Source organism: Orussus abietinus, unplaced genomic scaffold (assembly GCF_000612105.2).
Source record: "Orussus abietinus isolate OABI.00-Male unplaced genomic scaffold, Oabi_2.0 scaffold1, whole genome shotgun sequence".
Classification (NCBI taxonomy): Eukaryota; Metazoa; Arthropoda; class Insecta; order Hymenoptera; family Orussidae; genus Orussus; species Orussus abietinus.
In genome coordinates, this window is record NW_019396017.1 from 2,967,010 (window position 1) to 2,991,076 (window position 24,067).

Here is a 24,067-nt window from a genome sequence, read left to right on the forward strand (position 1 = left end):
AGGGGAGGTACATAACATTGCATACCTTGCGTTGGCGTTCCAAGATGGCGGCCGCTTGGGACGCGCGCGCGATTCAAATCGCAGGGAGGTCAGTGACGTCATTCGGTGAGAAAGTTACGAGCTGGCAACGATCGCTCGACTTTGTTGCACGTCACTTGACCGTGAAAAATTGGCCAAGGCTTTGATGGTGTCGGACTGGGGAATGATAATAAAAAGAAAAGGAAAAGGAAAACGATAACGACGCGATTCCAACGCAAGGTGGTACATATATATTATCATCGTTTTGCGGAAATAACGACGATCAGTAAGAACGAACAAGGAGAAAAAGAATAATAAACGTACGAGGATTTTGAGGTCAGACGACTTTTTAACTCGCTGCCAATGTTTATTGGCCGGTCTTGAGGTTTTCATGGAGTCTCTTCGATACTGGATAAAATATTATTATACAGAGGGGTCAACCTTTTAAAATGCGTTCTTCGTAGCGATGTCTTGTATTATCGTGACCGTATCACATACCACTTTTTCTATTTTGCGCAAACAGGGCTGAGGCGAGCCCCCGACCGTGACGAACTATATTAAAGCTTGTAACTTAGTAACTTATGTATGTACAATGTAAACTCGATGGTTTATCTCGATGTGGCATTTCTGATAATAACTTGCATCTAACGGTTAACAACTACTTCTCGTACATGTTGTACATGTTGTCTAGGGCGCAACCACGAATAATAGACATGGCCAGGGCTTTGTTACAATGGCCACTGGGTGGAAGAAGAAAAAACAAAAAACACAGTTTGTACTTTCGACAGAACTTAACTACTAAACTTCTCGCGAACACCATTTGGAGATATTCTTTCGCACTCATTCACTCTCATTCATGTAAACATACGAGACTTAACGATAGCATCGATATTTACCGGCTTGAAGGAAAACAATAAAGTGAGATGTACTACATTTGTCCAATGTGTTTCAATCCGACAAGTTACCAGTCCTTATCTTCATTTCTTAACATCTGCACAGATCTCTCTTTACAGTGATACGAAGATTTAATGGAGTCTTGATTTCTTAGGTAATTAATTCTCAGTTGACAAATTATTTATTGGGGGACTCTATTATTGATTTCGGGTAAGAATTTTCGACGATGCGGTACTGTGCTCCAGAATGGCGCAAAAAAGAAGTATTCGAAAGTACTTAATCTTTCAGATAACTCGCAAGACTCGGCCCTTATCGATACCGAACAAGAACTCCGAGTCAAAGCTAAATGTTCTTCCGTTTTCGAACTTCGACCGTAACAATGAATAAATATCTAGAAAGTAATACTCGGGCTCGAGGGTGCCGCAACCAATGGTAATAAAACGAGTACTGTGTTTATTAAAAATAATTTACAAGCGTAAACTTTCCTTCTCTTTGAACTCGCGAGAACTTCCCACGTTTCGCTCCGTAATGGCTTCGAGGTTGCGATTACCACAGGACGGAGGAGTAATTATTTTTTTTTTTTAATTTTTCCCCGAAACACGCGTAATTTACGACAAACGCGCTATTTGCAGCTCCGGTAACTTCTGTATCATCTCGATATCCTGCAGCGTCGATATACCCTGTTCCTGTTAAACGAAGTAAGTCTGAATTTTAATATAAACGATGGAATAAAAAAAAATCATTACAGAGTTAAATCACGTAAAGAATTTTTTTTCCCAGTCATTGGCCTTACATGATACTCCTTCCACTTCTCGTAGTTCTGTCTCATGTAGTCAACTAATTCGGGCATATCGATGAACGCTGGAAAAAAAATGAAAATTGTGTAAATAGAGGTTTTCGTGGTGGTCGTTCGGGTATGTCATTAATTACCATCCCAGGCTTCGATCATGTCGTTGATGATGTAGTCGACGAAGCCGATCTGCGATTTCGGTATCGAGCAAGTCAATCGGTCGAACATCGGCATCACGATCGGCATCTTCTTTTCTTTTTCTTCGTCCGTCTGATTGAAGTACTCTTCGGCAATACGTCTGGCCCATTCGATGCAACACTTGAAAGGTCTTGCTGGGTTCGACACGTCGGCACATTTTATCATCATCCGTTTTACCAAGGCGACATTTTCCGCCTGCAGCAAGATGCCATTGTCCAAAGTGTCCGTGTATAACTGGATACCGCGTTAAAAATACGAAATTAGGGATATAGAATTTTTTAATTATTAAAACCATGTACCATCGATTTATGTGTCGACAGGAAAAAAAATGTATCTCACCTCCGACTGTCCATCGCCCATTTTAATACTGCACACGTTGACAAATTTGGCCAAGTGTTCGAAGTGCTTCGACATTTCCGTCGCCAAGATCATGTCTACGACGTTCTGTCGCATTAATTTATACGCCTCTCGTTCAAGATTCTGAAATGTTTAAGCGTTGATTTTTAAATATATTTGCTACCGTGGAGTTTACGGCGGGCTCACCTTGAAGATATTCACGCTATCGTCGACCAGAGTTAATTTAAAAGTCAGTGCTGCGTGGTGGGACTCTAATACGGATAAGTCGTTGTAGAGGATCGCCAACTTGTTGTCCGTGTTTGTGAGAAATTGACTGAGGAGTTAAAAGGTACTTAGATGCCAATTACCTTAGTAATTAATTTAAATTAAATTATTTTCATTTATTCACCTCGATCTTCCCGGGTGATCGATATCGTGGGCTGCTGCTGCTATCAATGCTGCGACTTCGTCCAATGGATCCAAGATTGTTCTCAGCCTCTCGGCTTGTAAAAACCTTCCGATTGCCTGTAATACGTCAGCAGCGTGGGTGGAGTTGTGATAACTGTTCTCCACGTGATAATTCATCTCCACCACCGTAAGCCAATTTTGCAAAACCTTCTCGTCGCAGTTAAGCCTTTCCGGTACGCGGTACAAACCCATTAGGTTCATTCCCAAATAGACCAGGGGCCTTAAACAGAAAAATTGTAATAAGCGAAGATTTAATTATGAATATTTCTCGGGCTAGAATTTTTAAATACCAGGTAAACTTATTAATCACGCTCTCACCTTCTTGCCGTCACTACCTCCAAGTCGAATATCTCGAATGTCCACTCGAGACTCGTGTCCAAAAGTTCCATGATCTCATGATTTCCGGGAAGATTTCTTACGGAAGCCCGATGATTTCCTTGACTATTGATCATTCGAATTGCTGCGAGTTTACTCGAGGAATCGTTTGACGATCTTCGGGAATCCCGGCAGTATGGGGGAGCCTTTGTAGTAAGGAAGGAATTTAATTCGTAGATAAGGAATTAACTTTTAAAAATAAATTAAATATTCTTCTTGAAGTCATACCGATATCAGGGCTCCGATAAAATCGGTCGCCACGGGATCTCCGTGGAGTTTGGTGTCCTCTTTCAAGTACGGCGCGTATAGTTCTGTGATTTTTAGGGTCTCGATCGCCTGAAAAGAAAATTGTAATACTGAAGGAAAGAGATATAACAGGGATTAAAAATTTCCTTGCGTTAATATTTTGAGCGAGCGCTCCGGTAAAAAAAAAAAAGCAGGGTCAGTTTTCGTTTTTGGTTGTATCAGAGTACCTTATCAATTTGCATAGCGATCTCGGGGTTCGTCGAGATCGTGTCGGCCATTGCATTTGTTAACAGAGATATCACTCTCGTAATCGGAGCCTCTAATGGCAAGTTATTTAATTTCGTCAGACTGGACCGCCTGGGTGCTGGAAAAATCAATGTTATACGTTAATAATTCGCTAATATTGTGGACTGATAAGGGAGAATGTCGCAAACGATAACTTTACTGTCGCTCCCGATAGACCTCACGTCACAGGAACCTCGACGTAGGGAGTAAAGACTTCCTCGGGGATGCTGACTCGAATTGGACGAGATCGCTCCCATATTTTCTAAGAGATAAGTAGTATCGTGGATGTAAATATAGTGCGTCGGTTTTCTGGAAAAACAAAGCATTATTCCCGATACTCGAATCGGCCATCCTGCTTCGACATAGCACGTACTATTTTTTTTTTTTCTTTTTCCGCGGCTATATTTCAAAAGGCCTTAGACGTAATTTCCTTTCAAGGTGCTCACGATACTCGATTATTGATAAGCAAACCTATTGATTGTGATTTCTTTTTAAGATACTGTAACACCGTGACAGCTCGAGGATATCGATTACCAATGATTGTACAGCTTACTTTCCGTTTGCGCAAAATGGAACTATCCTGCAGTTGATGGTGATAGTGTCGTTTCCTTTTCGCTTGCAGGTCATGTTACCTTCGAATTCCCTCCCCCTTTGTAATTGTTGGTCCATTAATACGAAATTCTCACACGTGACGATATCCGTCAAGTCTTTCCCGACCATTTCGTCTACTTTGTGCCCCAACAATTTCTCGCTGGCTTTGTTAACGAACTGAAAAAGGAAATCGGCTAATTGTCTCCTGGACATAAAATCTGGATCTTGATAAGCGATACTTTTTAAATAAATCTGCCTTTGACTTACTTGTACTGTATGACGGTCATTAGTTACTTGCACCATGTCTCGACACCTGTCGACAGCTAAGTACAATGTGTGGATCGCCGAAAGTTGATTTCTCGGTTGAACTTCGCTCGAATAAATTCCAACCATCTCATTGACCAATATTCCCTCGTGTGAACATTCAGTCATGGTCTAAACAAAATCATACCCGATAAGTACTTAATAACCGATAAATCTATAACTAAGATTAGTCACAAATCGATCATATGTCTATCCAATACGTATCGATTATAATAAAATTATTTTTAGGGTAAAGACTTTGTTCCGTAAAACAATTAGTCCGGAAGGGCGTACTCAAAATTTGGCGGAACAAAAGCTGTAAAAAAAAAAATAGATATATGTTTTGAATTTTGTACTCGTAAGTGCATTTCGGGAGGGAAATATCTCTGAGGTGGAAATACTTGAGACTAAACCTACGAGGTAGCTTAGGTAAATGTGATATCGAGTAAATGAAAATTTACTATAATCCTGCCATTTTCCGTTAGAACATTTGGAAAATAAAACTATAACGCCTCCTCTCTCTCGCCGACTTTTCGCTTAATACTGCTGATCTAGTGCTCACTCTGCTGAATCCTGTCTCCAGTAAATCCACGATGACTATTTCATCCTTACTTGACGCCGTAAGGAATCTGAAAGAGTCATTAAACAAAAATTTATCACCTTGAATCCTAATGCCGATTAAAAGTAATTCATTTCTCAGAGCGCATGATACTCACGATTTTTTTACGAGTGCTATCACGACAGTATTGTGACTACAGTTCGTAGTTCTAATTGCTCTGGAAATATAAGAAACAATTGTCAATAAATATACTAAATGCTCGATTTTTTGGTACAGATCAGTGAACGTTTATACCGATGTTTTTATACATATCGCTGTTTAGGGATTCCCGAATACTGCTACGTCGATAAAAACAAGAGTCTCCGTAAACTTTGTGAGATGCAGTCGTTCCTGATTATCGGTGGGTTTAATCGCTTACGTCACTTGGTATCATTCGTAGCTTTCTTATCGACACGTTTAAAATGCTCGCGTACAGGTAGTCAAGTGTCACACTTGAAGAGCTTTCATTTTTTAAATTTCCCGCCTCCGTGACATTGAAAACAGTCGCGAGTCGCATTCGAGGTATGAACGGACCTTAACTTAAATTTCTTCATCTCAAGAAAGGGAAACAAAATAATCGGAATTTTGGAATAGGGAAAAGGGAAAAATTTGGAGGCGGAGAGGGTATTTAGGAAAAAATTCAGATTGTTTAACGAAGTCATACCTGCAAATGTTATCAGCTTCCGGGCCCCGATGTCCCCTGTGATCGATTATCACTACATCGTGATAACGAGTGTGAAAAGCTTCCACGGCCTTTTCCAAAGTTTTCGCAAAAGTGACACTCCAGCCCAACCTCCTCGCCGCATTTCCAAGCACTTCCGATTGTTGATCATCCCTCGCGAACACTAATAATATCTGCCAATCAGGAGAAATCTGAGCGCTTATCAGTGGCAAAGAGACCTCCTCGTCACCGATATTCAAAGCCTTATCAAAAAGCGCACGAGGTGGCTCGTTGTATCATTTGGCCGTCCAGACATAGATTTCACCGCCAATGTGAAAAAAGTTACCATATTTTTGCCCCTTAATCCTAATCAACCCTTTGTTGAAGTGTTCGTGAAATACTACACTAACTTACCTTCACTACCCCTGGTACGATTGTCGTCAGCAGATTCGGCTTCAGGTCCTGAGGCCCCTTCTGAAATGTTGAAACATCCGATTTTTCACTAATGGCCGTAATAAAAAAAAAAAGTTAACACATAAAATAAGAAAAAAAAAATCCGGAAATTAGATACACGGAGGAAGTCCTATTTTCGAACGTATGACTTGAGTATCTATGTACGGACTGGTATATGCGTCAGAATTATTTCGGCTTTCCTGCATCCCTAAATAAACGAAGTGCAACGAACGAAGGTCTTGGCAAACGGCAGAAGTTGCGAAATGTATGTTGTTATTTTTTGTATGTCTCTTTTATCGATGACTCAAGGGTAGAGATTCATTCCTCGGGATTGTTAGAACGTGGTGGCGGGGATTCACCTTGACGTGCATTTTATTTTTACTCGTGAACCATTTAACTTGAACCCTTCCGCAGAACATGTCGAAGAGTCGTGCGTACCACGAGTCCTCACAGTCTTTATTGATAAAGACATCGTCGTCTCCTGTCCAGCTGGAAACGTACAATGCCGGTTGTGTCGATCGACGAGTGTAGCTCATTTCACGGGTGCATTTATTGTCAAACTCCCACGACAGTTCGATTTTTTAACGACTGCACGGCCATCGAGTGCAATATGCCAGGGGCACTCGCATTTTGCACCGAGATACATCAAGTGAACTCCGATGCGATTGCGAGAAAAAATTCATATGAAATGATCGTCCCTTCGAATCACTTTTCAATAATCCACTCCTCTCGGTTGAAAATCTTGGAAAAATCTGATCTGCGTGAATATCTAATTATTTATTTATTAATACCCTTGCACTTCTTGGGATGACGATTGGGGATTGTCTCTGCGCGGCATGTTCAATTTAAATTATGCAATGAAGTTTTAGCGATAAATGGAGGTATATATTTTAGATTTGGAAAATTTCGAACGGTACATGGTGTTCAGGGAAGTGTTTTAAATGTGTTGGAAGGATCGATCGCGAACGGTCCGGAACTTCCGCGGTTCAATTTAAATTTCCATGTCAGGTTAAATAACCCCACCGGTGGTGCCGTAATTTATGACTTCGCAGGCGCTAGTTACAAGTTACGCAAACTGGTTGATTACGAGGTATTTGCGGCTATTTTTGCCCGGGCAATTCCGCCGCATATTAATCCATCGCGACCCGTTGCTAAACAATGGGCAACGCTCGATTTGCACATTTTTCTATTCCCATTCCGCGATTTATCGGCGAATATTGCAGCCGGGTCAACTAATGCCAGACCCACACCTATAATTTGCGACCGGCGTTACAAATTACATGAACAAATTGATCGACTCGTATTTTAACCTCTCCCCTCTCGACCCTGGATTTTAAATTCCCACGAAACTTGAAAATTTCCTCATTTTCCTTTCATCCACGATTTATGCGTTCCCAGTGAGACTAAAACATGTGAATATCATGGAGCCTAATTTTATACTAAAGTTCGATTTTTAAATTCCACCATTTTTATCTATATTCCCGATTTATGCATTTTTATTGATATTAAGAATTGGGGGGGAAGTTATTGATGTTATAATAATAGGCGTAATTTTAGACTCTGGGGGTGGTTATCGAAAATTTATGCCGCGAATCGGTCGACCATGGTGTGTTATCATGGCTATTTTCATCCCGAACTACCCTGCCGTGTTCTAATCAGTAATTGTGCCCCTTGACCCGTGATAATTGTTCAAGTCTTGCGTGACAGCAAGAGGACGACGAAGGCACGATCGAATGGGGATGTGAAATCACGCCGTAATTGGAATGAAGCCCATGTAATTGCATACACGCGATGCGCGACGAAACGTCGACCTGTTATCAGAGCGGTCCGCGCGGTACTGATAATATTACTTATTTCGATGCGTCCGCGAGATGTCGAGAACTTGAGATCGCTCGATAATATCGAACGCTGGAAAATCGAACCTCGAGTTGTACTCCTGAGGACGTTGATAATGTCTTCTTCCTTACAACGACTGGTCACGAACAATCATTCTCTCGACACGGCGTAAATCTCGGAATAACGAGGAAGCACACGAAGAGTAATGACTAAAGCGTCACAGTCGACTCACAAGGAAAATATCACCGATAAGAATTTTTCTTTCATTCTTAACATGGCCCTTGAAAATATTGGCACGAGGACGAATTGTCGGATTTGCTTCTTGGAGTGACTTGGGAATTTTTGTTTAAGGGTTTTCAGGGCGTTATAATATTTTTTAAAGATGAGTCCTGGGGATTTCAACGAATGGGTGGTTGCAACTATCGGATTAAGTTTACACATCGCTTGCACGATGGAGCGATGAAATATTGATCCGAGCCTTGTCAGCGGAAGTACACGTGGAAGATATTTCAAGCGAGCCCAGCTGTCCACTTTGCGTGTTGTTATCAATACTTGATCATCAGCGATTGCACCGCCAAAGTGTTGAGTCTATAGAATGGATACACCCCCATAGTGGAGCGACAATTACCCTTCACTCCTCTAAATTGTCTACATACATCGGCCCCACTTACTCGTTATCTCACCTTGGAAAAAATTTCGGAAATCGACTTTCTGACCGCTTGGACATATTTCTTCCCTTTCAAACCTTTGGAATGGGAATTTTTTTATGAATGGTTACTCCGACGGAAGAATGAAATTACCCGCGTTGTTATAATTTAAATAATTGAGCAACGTAGGAACGTTAGGAATGATTACTAATTGTAAGTGGAAGTGCGCGGTGATAATGAAGGTCGCTGTACAATCGTAGATCATTGTCAGTCTTGTGGAACGTAAAAAAAAAAAAGCATAAACTTGAATGTAAGAAAGTACTGATTGATTCGAAGGAAGTGTCTGAAAACGATGAGGGCGTAAATTATATTTTAATATTATTGCGTACTTATGAAAATTATATTTTAATTCCTTGGGATGAATGTCGACGGAAATGGGTTAATAAAATGTCAGGATAAAAAGAGAGACTCACGATTGGAAGATAATCCACGTCTTCCTCTAACGTGGATAGAATCGCTGCTATCGATGGGGTTTGCTCGTCGGCGAAGTCGCCATTTGTTCCCTCGCCTTAACAAATTAAATATTTAATTAAATCATGATCCGATAATGCAAAAGCGACGTGTCGTTGTGCTACGTTTCTGTCATTTTAAATGATGAGGCGAATTATATATTCATCTTTGTACGTACCATTGTAGGCGAGTAATCGTTTTTCGTCCGAGGTGCCATCTTCGATCGGAAGGGAAGACTTTTCCGAAAGCGATGACATATAGACTTTCGTCTCGGTATTTCTAGATCATCTATCGTGACGGTAACACCTGGACTTGTCTTTCACTTTTCATGACAGAACGACACTTCATCGATCACTCGAGGTTTTACTCAACACAGTGTTCGAGGCTTTTCAACCGCGTAAAGTTGTGCCGAAAGAGTAATCTTTGCGAGCCTGGTAACTAAGAGCCATAAAGATCGATCCACTTTTTTTTTAAAATGATTTTCTCAAATTATAATCTCGATATGATAATAAAATTCGAAATAGAAACAGAAGCATAAGAGAATTTTTTCAAATGTCGACTTTATCAAGAACTCTTTTTTTTTTATTACGTACTCCGAAATTAATTTAACCACGCTTGCCCTCCTGACAGATGCAAAGCTCTGCAATGTTCGACGCCGATAATGAAAGTGTGAAAAAAAAAACGACGGGAAGAAAGTTTCGACAGACTTTATCTCGAGATATTCCCCTTTCTTAGCCTGATAATGTCGGATGAGTCGACCCGTAATTTCACAAAGAAAATTCCCGATTCGTCATTAATTAATCTCGAATCGTTTTATTTTCATCTCTCCCTGGATATATAAGCGGTTTCGAAAGAGAAACCTCTCTCTCGCCCTTGCGACTCTTTTCTTTTCCTGTTATTTTAAATTCGATTTTTATAGACCGCACGAGAATAACGAAAAGTGTCAGAGAGAGAGAGTGAAAGGATATAAATTTTATGCGAGGTGAGACAATTCGACACAGGCCCTGATTCGAGCCGTCATTCTTGGTGATTGATATCCGACCTGGTCGGTTTTACAACAGCGTTTTATTGCGTCCCACATTATTCAGTCCTGTCTCTGGTATATTTCAACCTGGTCGACATTAAAAGTTATTGACCATCGTATATCTCCCCTGTATTCGCTTCCCAAATGTGTAACTCGTGGAAATTCGATCGAAAGGGAACAAGGAAGTATTATCCTGAATGAACGTCATCGGGTATATTTTTAGCAGTGCGATAAAAAAAAATTCCCTACTATTAATCAGTCCCTGCGAATAAATTGTATAATAATGATTCTCTAATTATAAATCGAAGCTAAAAATTTGTTATTGAGGGCCAGGTAAAAAAAAATAGTAACGGTGAAATATCCACGACTAGACAAATAAAAGATGCAAAAAAGATCAGGTGGAAGTAGAAGTAGATAGAGATCATCAACCCACGCAGTTTTGGTCCCCCGCTCACGTATCGGGCCACTTTTACATTTCAACTGAGAATAACTAGGTTAACAAGAAGCGAGATACCAGTTTAATAGTATTTTTTATCACCGGACTTTTCGGTCCCTGTTTAGCGTCTAGGTTGAATCGATAAAATCTAGAACCAAATCCCCAAACAATGAGCGTCTGAAAATCATTCAGGACTGTAAATAAATCTTCAAATAAATCAGCCACACGAGACTCGAAATTTTACCTCCCTTGTTTTTAATGCATTTAAATTGTACAATAGGAAATGACTTCGAAGAATATAGAAAGCATTGCACTGGTAGCAAGAAACCTGCTAGTAAAATGGCATGCACCTAGTCTATTATCACTGTGAGAATGCAGCTGATCGTATTTCCTAGTTAAACCGGTCCCATTTGCATAAGTAACTGCAACAAAACTCCTCGGCATCGCAAGCCGAGCAAGAGATGATTTACAAGTGCGATACCCTTAGGCATTAACAATCGACGTTAAAATATCCGGTAGATAATTTTCGCATGGAAGCTTCTCATTTATGCGCGCACTTCCAAGGTAACCATGTTGAATAATCCTGCCCGATAGATCCCTTTTTTTTATAGAGGTTCATTCCTCGCTGCATCCTTGTCCGATGGATAAAATAAACTCCCTAGAAAATCTTCGTCACCTGAGCCACTACTTACGCATCATCCACATTCTTGCTTATCTCTACTATTTCTTGAATATATATTAAGAAACATTCAACATTTGCAAGTACTTGCAGCGCTTCGACTTCGACCAACCCTGAATTACGTATCCACCGTGTAATAATACCTAAACGACGAAGAATAATTTTAGCCGCACTCGATATAGTCCACCATTTTATTTTTTAATCCGTCACTGATTTAACACCGCCGCGGGATTTTTTAATTGAACCCTTTTCGTGTTTAATTCACTCACACATGTTGAAGGACTGGTCCCTACCCAACGCGGAAGTCGATTCCTGTTCCATCCCCAGGGGCTGAATCGAGGTCGGGAGAACGGCTCTTAATATTCCTTTGATTTATTTATTTTCTTGTTTATTTCAAGCGAACACTAAACGTGATTTCTGCCGAAACCGCGGGGAACGGCGCGGCTCGTGAGGCGTTTCGTGAAGAGTTTGCCAGAGACTGAGCCGAATCTGGTGGAGAACATTAACGATACGAGAAGTGAACGGCACGCGTGATATCCCCGACTGCATGGAGGTGAATGTTGGTTGGTGGGTTAGACCTGGCAATGTAGGAACTGTAAACCAGATCGCCGATGGCACGGTAAACGCCGATGTAAACCCCGAGTGGAACCCGTCAGCCTGATTTCGCACCCGACCTGTCCGGCTGATCCCATTTTTCCGGAAGGGAGCCAGAACATTTCTAAGACTGAATATATCAATTAAAAAATGAAATATACGAAACGAGGAACGCGGAGGTATTTTAGCAATTTTTTTTTATACAGTAATAAAAACAATGATTAATTGCCAAAAATTGCAAGCGGAGGTGCAGTGCCTGGAAATTATCAATCACTTGATTTCGCACCCGACCTGTCCGGCCGATTCCATTTTTCCGGAAGGGAGCCAGAACATTTCTAAGACTGAATGTCAATAAACAAATAAAATATAGGACACGAGTAACGCAGAGGTATTTTAGAAATTTTTTTTATACAGAGATAAACACAATGATTAATCGGCAAAAAATTGCAATTGGAGGCGCAATTCCTGCCTCGAAATTATCAATCACTTGCCTAGACTATCGTTTGGCACTCTTTTTACGGATGAGAAAAATAGCGACGTCGCAGGAACTGAGAAATAAATCAATCGGGGGTTTGATAAAAAGCTGAGGAGATTTTCACGCTCTTTATCTGAAGGTGTTTATTTTTTTGTACGGGCCGGCGAAGTGTCAAAGCTCGAAAAAGTGGAAAGATGGGGTTGATTAATTAATTAGTAGCACAGCGGCAGCGGTGAGATGTAAAAGGAAAAGAGACTGACCAGTTTTTGATGACTTCTTGATGAGGATCGAAGGCTTTTCATAGGATCTTCTTTTGTCCCAGATGTAGAATTCCTTGCTCGGGTCTTTACTCCTGTCCGAAATATCTGCAATTACGAATAACCGTGTGAGGGTGTGCGAATATATTTGCATTGCTGTGCCATTCAAGCGGTGGTTTAAATTTCGTCTTTTCAAGCACATCGATAAATCACTCGAAGTCCGTCTCTTGTATACATTTCGATGAATTTGAGTCACGAACGATGAATCTGGCTGTACATCGGCCACTTGCAGACCAGGTCAAGGAGAGAGAATCACTGTTACCCAGAAGTTTCCCCTCTCTGTACAATCTTATTGAAACTATTGCGCTGTTTTTATCCTGCCATTAATCGCTATTCGATCAAACTGGAGCACCATGTCCAGGACGATTTTTCTACATGTACAAACCGAGTATTAATTTTTCACCCAATATTCCAGATGATAATTTTTCTCCAATTATATTCTGAACACGTTCATATGTCCACTATCTTAAAATCGATGTCTTCGATACAAATGAAGTTGATCATTTTCTGTTATTGCTAAATTGGCATCTAATCGAAACCCCATTTAAAATTCATGAAGGAGTTGAAAATAAAATTCGGACTTTGGTTTATGAGCGAGTACTTGCCTTCCTTGACTAGGGAATAAATGGACTCCGGTTCCACGGTCTTTTTCCTCTCGTCGGCAAGTTTTTCCCTGTTTTTAACGCACTGGAAGACCATACTAGGTGAGCATCCCATTTTCATCGGATGACGAATTAGGCTACGGGTCTTCTTCGACTGCTCTCATCCTGAAGAGTTTATCAGCCTCGATGTTAAAGAGCTCCGTTAAGAGAAGTAGCAAGAGGCGCGATTTCCGTGAGGAAATCGAAGCACGATCGGTAGTCATGAGGGATCGATTGAGCGGTAATAATCCTCGAAAAAGTATCGATCAACGGGGTCAGTGGGATCCGAAAATCGCGATCGATCGCAGCTTCACGAATCGAGCAAGATTCCATCTGTGAGGGTCGGAAAAGGTCCCTGTCTCAGGGAATTTTGTGGGTCCAAGAAGTTCGATCGCCTTCCCAATAATTAGAGCCGATCGGTGAATTCTGGAAAATAATAATAATCATTTCTTGTCATTCCTTCTCAACTAACAATTTTTATATTCGACGCACATGCGGCATATTACAAGTCCACTAACGTCCACGAGATTTTCATTAATGCAAGCGGCACGTGTAATTGAATGGGCACAAGGTATAAAGTGTGTTGCAAACGTTTCAGGTGAAGTTGAATGATTTGGTGTGTATGAAACTAAGAATACCAATTAATCGATCACTCGATATTGATTTTATTGACGCAGGTTTTCTATTAGCGGTATCAGGCATAAAGGTTTTGATATTGAATATAAAGTAAAATATTTAACTGGGATGATAGTTAAAGTAATTTTAGAGTGGAGTGAAAAATCGTGGGCGTGATGAAAATCTTTCAGAGATCATGAATTAATGGAGGAAGAAAAAGAGTTCTGAAATCACGGATACCATTGAAGACTCGACCCGAGCATTAAAATATACTAACGACCCGATATTCCATAAAACCGCCTGATGTGCAGCCCTTATTTGGTAGTTCTTTTAATCTCGAGTTCCTTTCACCCTTAAAATTGTCATCATCAGAAGAAAATGATGCAGAAACTGCGTAAAAGTATCGTAAAGCCTTAATGGGTTTTATGCGTCCTTTACATTTTTGTCTCGCCACGGAATCTCGTTCAGGCTGAATACTTCACCGTTTGTTATTCATTTTCCAGCTTATGAATAATTCCAATCCGTGGAATCGAGCTAAATAAAAGAGAACCGCTTTATATTCGATTTCTGCAAAGATACGTGGGAGAAAAAATTTTGGCTCATGTTGATCGAATAAAACCAATGACCACTCCACGAAATTGGCACTGGTGACAGTAGAGAAAGTCGGACAGTGTTTCAGACGCTTTCGTACAAGGCCATGATTTTTTAGGGAGAGAGTAATCAACGTGCATTACCAACTTTCATTTTACCGGAAAAGTTAATTGAGACAGACCCGTAATTGCGTATGCAGATACCGAGCAGATATTCCAGATCCAAAATACTGGTGGTAAAGGAAGATTGCCCCGGTGAGATGATACTGTAAAATGGGAAAAGTGGTCATTTCATTATGAATGAACGCGAGATGAATCCGAAATGAGCATTCGAATTTGTATTCTTTTTTACTGGCGAGGGAAACAAGTTATACCGATTATGTAAATACAGAAATTAAATATAAACGTCCCCCAAAATGTGCCATTACACGATAATAGGTACAATTTATGAAATCATTAAAATAAAATTAATGCAAAAGTAATATCCACGATGCCATTGACAGTCTAAATATATATTAAATGCTTGAAATATTAACTGCTTTCGAGTGTGGGATTTCTTTTTAATTATTTCGAAATACGTACCTATTGGCAATTGCCCTTTTTAGGCTTTTACTGGCACTTGGGCAAATTTTACAGTTTGGGTATTTTTTAGGGGCGAGTTCAGTCCAATTTATCGCCACTTAAATCCTGGGCTTCTGAACTTAACACATTTTACATGTCCAGTGTCTGAATTGGAATGATCTGAAAGCAGTTCTCACATTTCGAGGTAATAAATTCTTGAAGGAGAGAAATTGCCAATTGCGTTTAAGAACCTCTTACTAGACGAACATAAGGATCCAACGTGAGCTAGCTAACTAAATACGAAATGCAGGCAGCTTCAATTAGACATTTAATCGCTCGTTACACCACGGGTGTAATGACTATTTGCCTTAAGATGTTCTCTCATTTGTCGTGACGTAAGTCATCTTTACTTAAGACCTTATCAGGTATTTATCGTGGTGCGTTCTCGAGCTGTCCTCCTAACGTAGATATACGTAGATATACGTAGATATACGTAGATACGAATACCTTGCAATGCGCATCCGCCTTTACCGGACAACATTTATTTATATATACGGTCATCGGAATTCACATCCCCACAAATTATTTGGAAATTTATCTAACAAAAGTTAATGAGAGGTCGAGGAGAACGAGGCCTGACAGGCATTGAAATCTCCGAAAATCAAATGAATTAAATTATAAAATTAAATGAAAGACAACGTCAACGTTGAATACATGATGGATGGTTCCTGTATAATAATCGAAAGATATATGTAAATACCAATCAGTATTCTTTTATGCATGAAATAATAACACAAAGCTAAAATGGCCATGGCATTGTCACTGCATGCTTGCCAAAATACAGCAATATATCTTGCCCGATATCTGGTTCACTTTTACAGAGACGAGTTCGTTATCGAGTCTTATCGTGACTTTGATATCACGTTGTTTTATAAAAATGTGTTGAAAATGAGAAAGAAAAATTGAAATACCTGCTGTTTTGGGAGTCAGCCATCGAGTAGACGAGGTGGAAGATGTTTCTTCGACACTCAAACACCACTATTTTTTCACGATATGAAATAAGGAGATTTTTGATAATGGACAACGATAAGAAAAAACAGAGCCACTTTTAGAAGCTTGTTCATGATTCCCAGATTTTTCGATTTCCAATTGTTGGATACTTCCTTAATTTCCGCAACGTCTTCTGCGCGTCAGGAATAATTCGTTCTGTCAGAGAAGAACGAAACAGAGATGGCATCTCTCAACTTGGTGAAGGTAGTCTCGATTTGCATAATAGTCAAGGACGAACAATATTAACGACACAGTCAAGGCTGACGTTGATTATTTTTATTCGTCACTGACGTTTTCTTATCTTTTTCCCCCATTTCTAAATATCTCTCTGAATCCAGAGCAATAATCAATTTTTTTAACTCCTCTATTATATGGTATTTTAAAGTTTCTGGTTTCTATTCAGTGTTTATGGTGTGTATGTCTTATGCCACTATGTGCTTTAATTATATTATATTTATAACACCGGAAATATCGTCTCAATGCACTTCGCGTGAAAAAATTCTTCCAAAAATCCGAAGAAAAAATTTTTTCTTGTATACACTTGTTATCACTAAGGAGACGAGTCAACTGCTAGTGCTTCTAAAGTGTTCCACGATATATATTCAGACAAGCTCGTGTCTCTGACAGCACTCTGAGACGGCAAATATGAAGAAGGAAGTGAGATATCCCTCCAGCATCTTCTTTTTCTCTTGCAAGTCAATGTGTTTTTAGAGCATACTTTAAAGTCTTCATCTCAATGAAGTATCCGTGTACAAAATAAAAAAGTGACGTTTGCTTATTGCATGACAATTCTGTATACACAAGTAGTATATATATGTACGGTGTATCCCTCCAAGATAACGAAAAGAAAGCTGTAAATTTCGTTGCATGCATTATTGTAGTTTTTCGTCTATTCGTCTTGAAGAAATTTAAATTATTACCGTCCGTGAAAAATAATTTTTTTAATATCTTCATGGTTGCTTCTTTAAGCGCTTCTCAATTGGAAGTTGACTTTCGACTGTTTGGGGTGTTTTGACAGAAGTTTTTACAAGTTTTTCTTGCTATGAGACGATTTCACCTTTTGTGATATGTATAATTAGATGTTTGATAATTAATGTTTATGTCTAAAATCTAAGTGAATGAATGTTCAATGTTTTGAGGAACATGACTAAACCAATGGTTCGGGAACAGTTTGGAAAAACGTACGAGGTTTGTCAGAAACGGTTGTACAATTATTTCTTAACAAAATGAGATTTATTACTCTGCTATTTTTCTCTGTATCCACTTTTACTTCAATTACTCTCAAAGCTTATAACTCCACTTAGAACATTTAATATACAATAATAAATTTTATTCAACGCCCCTTTCCACTCTTCTCTATTTAACTTATTTAACTATTTCTCCACCGCCCAGTAGAAATTATATCATACAAAATCTAATTCTACTTAAAATAAAATCTGCTCACGGTTTCCATATTTTTAGCACAACTTGTCCCTTTATCTCTTCGCTTTACTTCGTATGAAAATTTTAGTCCCTTTTTTACATGGAATCTAAGATAGTTTCCTTTCTCATTGATAAAAAAATGTCTCGCGATTTATCTTTTTCTTTTCCATAATAAGGTCCTATGTCACGAAAGATGTGTAAGGCCATTATCTGCCATTCGAGCGTATCTTGACGAAAAGCGTCTTCGGTTTTGCGGAGATCGCGTAGAACTCGAAGACTGGTCGCCGATTTTAAATGGAATAGCTCGAGACCATAGTCTTTCCGAAATAGTAATCTACAGTCGCCACCGATGCAAGAAAATTCGAGAGAAAATAGACACGGAAGAGAAACTTCAAAAAGCTCGGTAAAAAAATCGTACACGGTTCCCTCGATTATGCAGCATTTTCAAATTACTTTTTATTTTTATTTTATTTTTTTTTTTTCAATGCCAAGCACACAAGATTTCGGTACCTTCTAAGTAGTGCACCCCTTTTTTGAATCAGACGTCGAAATCCTCGTTTAGAAAATTAGACCGATTGTGATCGATCCAAACCATCTTCTCTAAACTGATCCACTGATCGAGCTTCCTCCCTAGAATATTAGAAACGAAATAGATCTTCTTTGGGATAATTATTTCTCAATTCTAGACTCTTGTATATACAGCTTTAGACTCGATCCGCACCAGCGACTTTACTAAAATTATCCAATACTATAACATTCTCTCGTGAATAAATACAAACGCTGCATTTGAGATGTCGCAAATGCAGAGTTCTAGTTAGTAGGTCTTTCATTTTTTAATCTTCGTGTAAGTTCGCCATACTGCTCGAGGATCTTAAGTTTTCAGGTGCTCCGGGGCGGCCCTTTGAGACGACTTTATGGACGGAAAGTATGGTAAATAATCGAGAGCAAACCCCGCCAGAGGAGGATGGAAGTCAGGACCGACGTCGGAAAGGGCACCGGCGTTTTGACCAAACTGCAGACGATGTTTTAGAGAAAAGGGCCCGATTTTGTACACGAGTTTCCTGCTCCGATGCTTGATCGACGCCATCGCTGTCTGCGTGAGAGACTCTTCAGCTTTAACATCGCTCTCTTTGGATGGAATTCCATTGGCCCCGAAGTACATTAACATTCTCTGCGAGGGCCTTGCCAAGAACAGGAATTTAATTTCTCTGGCACTGCCCAGGTGCCACATCGCAGACGCAGGTAAAAATCGAAATTAATAAATGCACCGTTATATAATCTTTCTTTTTGCGCCGTGGAAGAAAAAAATCGGAATTATCTTTTTCATGGATATATAATCGTTGCAGGGTGCGATTTGTTATTGAACACTCTACAAAATGTCCCAAGTCTTTGCTCTCTAAATTTGTCTTCGTGTTGTCTGACCGGTAGAAGTACTTTGCCATTAGGCTTGTTTTTAAAAAAACGGAGAGCAAGCATATTGAAAACTGCATGGAACCAATCGGAATTGTCGCAAATTCAAGTTCGTGCCCATTAATTACCTGTGCCGGAATCTGATCATCAAATAAATTTCGATCAAGCACATGCGATTATTAAAATATTGTCGCGTAGAAATGTTGTAATTAAGCGCGCCGAATTTTGGACTGTTAAGCACGGAAAGTAATTCCACCTGCGATGTCTTTCAGTTTCAGGGACTGCACACGTTGATTCTGAATAAAAATAGGAAACTTAGTGACAACGGCGTGAGAGGGCTGGTAAACGTCTTGAAAGACGATTTCTGGTTAAAAAACTTAAGCCTGAGATGCTGCGGATTGACGAAGACCAGCGGGGAAGCAATTGTCGAGCTTTTGCAAACAAATAGCGTAATTACGATGATAGACCTCGGAGAAAATGAGGTGCCACCTAATATTTTACTCACTCTCTCGAATTTATTGAGGCAAAGGCAGCTGGGAGAAAGAATCTCGCTGAGGAAGCGATTAATGTCCGTGAACAAAAAGGGACTGTCCGACCAGAAGATATTAAAAAAAACCAAACAATGCCCGCGGACTTTGAAGAAAAGTCAAAATCGACACTCCTCGCAAAAGGTCGAGGTTAAACCCCATTCCTTCCGTACTTTCATTCTTACCAAATTAGAAATTACCGGGGAAATGAATTTTCCTCTTGGTCGGATTTCTAAATCCTGCGACGCGTGTTTCAGAGCTTGCAAGCAAATCGTGGAAACGGAAAGCAGGCCAAGACGAGTGGTACAAAGAAACGAAGAAAATTGCATAAAAAACGGCCCGCGAAATTGCCGAGCCGAAAGATCGTACTCGATGCTCGCAAAGGTAAGGACCTTTGTAACGACCATAGCCTGCAGGAATTGTCATTACGTTTGTCGAACGTTGTCGATTGCAACGGTACGCTGCTGAGAGATCTGGAGAAAGGCCGCAAATTGCTCGAGAGGGAGAAAAAACTCCGACTGAAAGCCGAGGATGAGTGCGACGTGTTGAACTCCGAGGTGGAAAAAGTCAAAAGTGGTATCATTACCCAGGGCGATATTCGGTCGAAGGCTTTGGAGGACAGTGAACTCTGCAAGGACCTCCGATGTGTCTTCGGCAAGCTGGAGAACATAACGGAAACTAAAGAGATTGCCAGCCTCGCGAAAGAGAACCGAGAACTCGCGTACAAAAAGAAAAAGCCGAAATTAATCGGCAACTCGATTTGCCGAATTAATGCCAAACCACCCAGGCGGAGAATGGTCAATTTTATAACCGCGTCTTCTTCGCGTAATTAAATAATATCTTCTGAAATGTACAAATAGCAGGATTAAATCTATGAAGTGTAGTATTAACGGAGAGAGAGAGATTCTTCCTAGTTGTAAATTATGGAGATATGGCTACATGGAGAATACCCTAACAATTTTTTTCTTTTTTCTTGGCAAGCGTTCGTTGCTCGGATTATTACTTTCTGATGTCGATTTCGTTTTATTGAAGTAACACAACAGTTTCAAATATAAATTGTTTATGGATCAAAGTGACAGCCTGGTACCTTAGCCGGCACGACTGAGTTTAGCGCAATTGACAAGATTTTTTTTTTTTTAGAACTATCTACTTCTCTCGGATCTTCGTGTGTAATTTCTCAGGTGATCGACGTGAAGGTACTCATTTTATCCCAGCCAAAAGATAGAGTAGAATCTCGTTGCACCTTAAATATTCATCTATGGCCGAAGTAGTAATCAATGTGTGATTGATTATCGATTGGCTCCACCGGTACAATCAAGCATCGGATCAAAGAATTGGGTACGGGAACTTCATACGTACGTGGGTCATAATTTTCTGGAATACTCAATTGGTTCAATCGAGGCAAATGACTCGTCCCGAAATGAAGGGTGCAGCCCCTTATTGAAGCGAAACACCTAGGGTATTACTATGGAAACATATTACAGGTGCTCATGCACCTTAGACATTGAATAGAACGGTTCGGAACAGTTTTACGGCTGCGACGAAAGAGTAAAGTCGTCCCTTAGTATTTTATTTGGGATTTATCCCTATCAATCATCGACTTACAGATTACGGTGACGTATATCGATATAAAGACAGTGCTGTTCGGTTTTTAATACGTGCATTTAAATTTAGGTTACAGCTTCTTCATCAATTTTTACCTTACACGTGATTGGTCCCGAGATTAATAGATTCTTCTTTTCATAATGAAATAAAAATTACGTGACATGTATAATTAATTATGCGTAGGTATTTAAACGGTATAAAATGATAGAATATCACACATTTGGTTAGAAGTTTCACGTTGACGAAGATCTGAAGTTTCTTTCCGTATGGAAAACAAAGTTTAAGGATGTCCCATGGAAAATCGGAATTTATTAAAGCACTGGTAAAGTTGAAGCAACAAGAGCTAATTATTGAGAAGGGAATTAGCAGTTCTATCGGCAGTATTAAAATCGATTCCGATATTTTACAAAGTCTCGTTCATTATCATGAGCAACTTGCTGCAGGAAGGTAATGGTGACTAAAATGAATTAGAGAAACTTTTTATTTAAAGGCAAACTGACGTAAATAATTTTATATTCGCAAATTAAAGGCAAAAAATACTGGATAGCGTAAGGCGAACCACCTCGGAAATCGTTGATGAATTAAAGTCGGCAAAGATGGTATTGAGCGATCCTAATGAAGTTCAAAAATTAGGTAAATATTGCAGAATTATCGCGAAGTGATTAACATTGAAAAATGACGTTGACAAAATTTCGTAATGATGGACACCGCGAATTAAATTGATAATGATCATACGAGCTATCAACGTGAATTAAATCCTATTTCGAAACACTTTCTTCGAATCTCATTACTTAGATGTTATCTCGTATCGGATAAAATTATTCAAGATATCGAAAAGAATTCAAGAGTTCAAAAAATCGTGCCCAATTGATGCGTTGGAGGAACAACAATTAGGATTGGAGGCGGACATAAATGAATATTCATCAGCAGCGAATAAATATGACTTGAAAGACCCTGCGAGAAGATTATTGATATCTAAAGCATACACTCGAAATAAAAGTAACGTAAAAAAATATCCTGACTACCATGAGATTCAGGACTTCACGAGTCTAGTCGCCAAAACAGGTAATTCTGTACCCACTATTTCTATTTTTGGTTAACGATGTAAAAATTGAATTCAAATAAATTTATAATCGTTTATACGTTTCAGGACATACCCAGAATTGGTCCGATGAAGACCATTTATTGTTCCTAAAATTACGAAAAAAGCAGAATAGCGTGCCTGCTTTGGTCGCTGCTATTAAACAAAAATGTCCAGATTTAACTACGGAATGCATTGTTAATCACGAAGCTTGGTACAAGTTGTATCTAAATTTGAGAGAGAAGCAGAAAAGTGCGATTGAGAAATGGAAGCGGCAGAAATCGACGAAAAAGAGCCAAGAAAATAACTTGAAAGAAAGGGAATACGAAGATATTTCGCCGGATGTCAAAGTCAATTTAAAATCAGAAAGTGATAAGGACGAAGAAGAGATTGAAGGTGATGGGGTACATAGGAAAACTTCGGTGAAAGATGTTAAGCCGAAAAAGGTGGAAAATATGAAGCAAAGTAAGAAGGAGTCTATTAAAAAATGGAGGCTGGAAAAAGAGAAGCAGCGTTCAGCGGATGATGAACGATTGAGACTATTGTTAACATCTAGGAAAACTTTTGAGGAAAATCAAAGACAGGCCAGAGTGAAGAGGGTCCGAAATATCTTAAGCGAGTATAAAACGCGAAAGTCGTTCGAGGTAGCATTATCAAATTATGAGAAAAACTTGGAAGACATGCGCAAAAGTGTGCTACAGTCAGAGGCAGCCGAAATGATTAAATATTTTAGGTAAGAAATGTTGTAATTACTATTTTAAGAATGTGGCCAATGTTTCGGAAACATGCTCAACGTGATGTTTTGCTTTACAGACAACAAGACCAGGAATATTTAAGGAAAAGACGCCATCAAATAATGCGGTCAAGAAATAAGAATGAAGCGAACATGTCTCACAGTTTGCCGCATAAGATCGAAGGATCGAGAGATCACTCCACTTTGTTGAATACCACCAAAGTCTGGGAGGCAAAATGTAAGATTTACTTGCCAATTACAAAGGAAAATCGACAAGTCTTATACATAGGAAATCTTCCTAAACGGTAATTGAATTTTTCAGTTTGTAAAAGTCTTTGAGACAGTGGGTTACTTTTTGCACTTTTCAAGTATTTCCTTGATATTTTTATAACATTTTTGTAATATCTATTTGTCGTTATGTTTCAGATCTACCAACCATTGGAGAAACGCAGAAACTATTTAATGTACAGAGAAACACATTGAACTAATGCTATGTACTGTGTGGAAGAAGTGCTGGAATTATATATAACGGAAGAAGAGTATTACGAAAACCCGCATGAAATATAATAAACATTTTTTCATATAAATATCTGACAGATCAATAAAAAAAAAACATCTATGCGACAACTTTGTGTAATTTCTTTTCCCAATATCCTTCTCCCTTTTGTCATTACCACAGCACCTGAAGTCATCATTTTAAAGTTAAAGAACTAACCTATTGAGCGACTGTTTATTGACTTAACAAGAGTCATTAAATAGACATTCTAAAATTGAGCTATTAAAAATCAGATAAATGTATTATTTGCTTCGAAAGGTATTAAAGGATCCAGAAAGGGTTTGTCCTCGTACCTTAGTAAGTAATGTCGAATATACTAAAGTAAATCACACGTTCAAGTTATCTATCAATAGTGGCAGAAATAATTTCCATAATTATTTACACCCTTTTTTTTTCTGACAGCCACAGACTCCGCGAATTTCGAAAATTAAAAAGTTCTTGAAAAATCTAAAGCCATGGTCGTGGATTGTGCTTCTCTCGTGTTTGGCTGTGATTATTGCAATTCCAATACTGCTATTGAATTTAATTAACATTCATCAAGA

At 39.3% G+C, this 24,067-nt stretch overlaps 3 protein-coding genes across 10 annotated transcripts; 2 read left to right on the forward strand and 1 right to left on the reverse strand.

Moving 5' to 3' along the window:
• Positions 1–1,067: 1,067 nt before the first annotated feature.
• Positions 1,068–16,363, reverse strand: LOC105697923 (high affinity cAMP-specific and IBMX-insensitive 3',5'-cyclic phosphodiesterase 8). 8 transcript variants are annotated; one of them, XM_012421663.2, is made up of 19 exons: positions 13,340–16,363; positions 12,678–12,782; positions 9,173–9,267; positions 6,178–6,237; positions 5,767–5,957; positions 5,221–5,280; positions 5,067–5,133; positions 4,469–4,636; positions 4,164–4,378; positions 3,771–3,919; positions 3,553–3,689; positions 3,308–3,415; positions 3,023–3,225; positions 2,646–2,924; positions 2,444–2,570; positions 2,240–2,380; positions 1,843–2,134; positions 1,706–1,773; positions 1,068–1,598 (listed from the first exon to the last, which is right to left on the reverse strand). In XM_012421663.2, exons 1-19 carry the CDS (start codon positions 13,455–13,457, stop codon positions 1,521–1,523), a joined length of 2,661 nt encoding a protein of 886 aa, XP_012277086.1. In that variant the 5' UTR covers positions 13,458–16,363; the 3' UTR covers positions 1,068–1,520. The 8 variants fall into 8 exon arrangements, with proteins under 8 accessions (XP_012277086.1, XP_023290524.1, XP_023290523.1 ...); XM_023434756.1 differs by having other exon boundaries at positions 4,164–4,636; positions 13,340–13,801; positions 16,113–16,362; XM_023434755.1 differs by having other exon boundaries at positions 4,164–4,636; positions 13,340–13,801; positions 15,163–16,362.
• A 2,932-nt stretch (positions 16,364–19,295) lies between these two features.
• LOC105697894 lies at positions 19,296–20,444 on the forward strand (the record flags this gene model as incomplete). The annotated part of the gene is made up of 2 exons (XM_023434745.1): positions 19,296–19,694; positions 19,808–20,444. Coding segments are annotated over 2 exons (975 nt in total), but the record flags the coding sequence as incomplete, so codon positions are not given.
• Positions 20,392–23,593, forward strand: LOC105697895 (coiled-coil domain-containing protein 112-like). The gene is made up of 6 exons (XM_012421626.2): positions 20,392–21,602; positions 21,685–21,788; positions 21,951–22,220; positions 22,306–22,969; positions 23,050–23,274; positions 23,396–23,593. The coding sequence occupies exons 1-6, from the start codon at positions 21,442–21,444 to the stop codon at positions 23,430–23,432; spliced, it is 1,461 nt and encodes a 486-aa protein (XP_012277049.1). The 5' UTR covers positions 20,392–21,441; the 3' UTR covers positions 23,433–23,593.
• Positions 23,594–24,067: the final 474 nt, after the last annotated feature.

Bases quoted from the DNA above. Each gene is read 5' to 3' on its own strand.
- LOC105697923 (XM_023434756.1), bottom strand. From the start codon at position 13,457: ATGAAAATGGGATGCTCACCTAGTATGGTCTTCCAGTGCGTTAAAAAC. The intron at 12,783-13,339 runs GCAAGTACTCGC...TCGTAATTGCAG, and splicing joins TTATTCCCTAGTCAAGGAAG to ATATTTCGGACAGGAGTAAA. The intron at 3,920-4,163 runs GTAAGCTGTACA...TTGTTTTTCCAG, and splicing joins CCATTTTGCGCAAACGGAAA to AAAACCGACGCACTATATTT.
- LOC105697895 (XM_012421626.2), top strand. From the start codon at position 21,442: ATGTCCCATGGAAAATCGGAATTTATTAAAGCACTGGTAAAGTTGAAG. The intron at 21,789-21,950 runs GTAAATATTGCA...CTCATTACTTAG, and splicing joins TAATGAAGTTCAAAAATTAG to ATGTTATCTCGTATCGGATA. The intron at 22,221-22,305 runs GTAATTCTGTAC...TATACGTTTCAG, and splicing joins GAGTCTAGTCGCCAAAACAG to GACATACCCAGAATTGGTCC.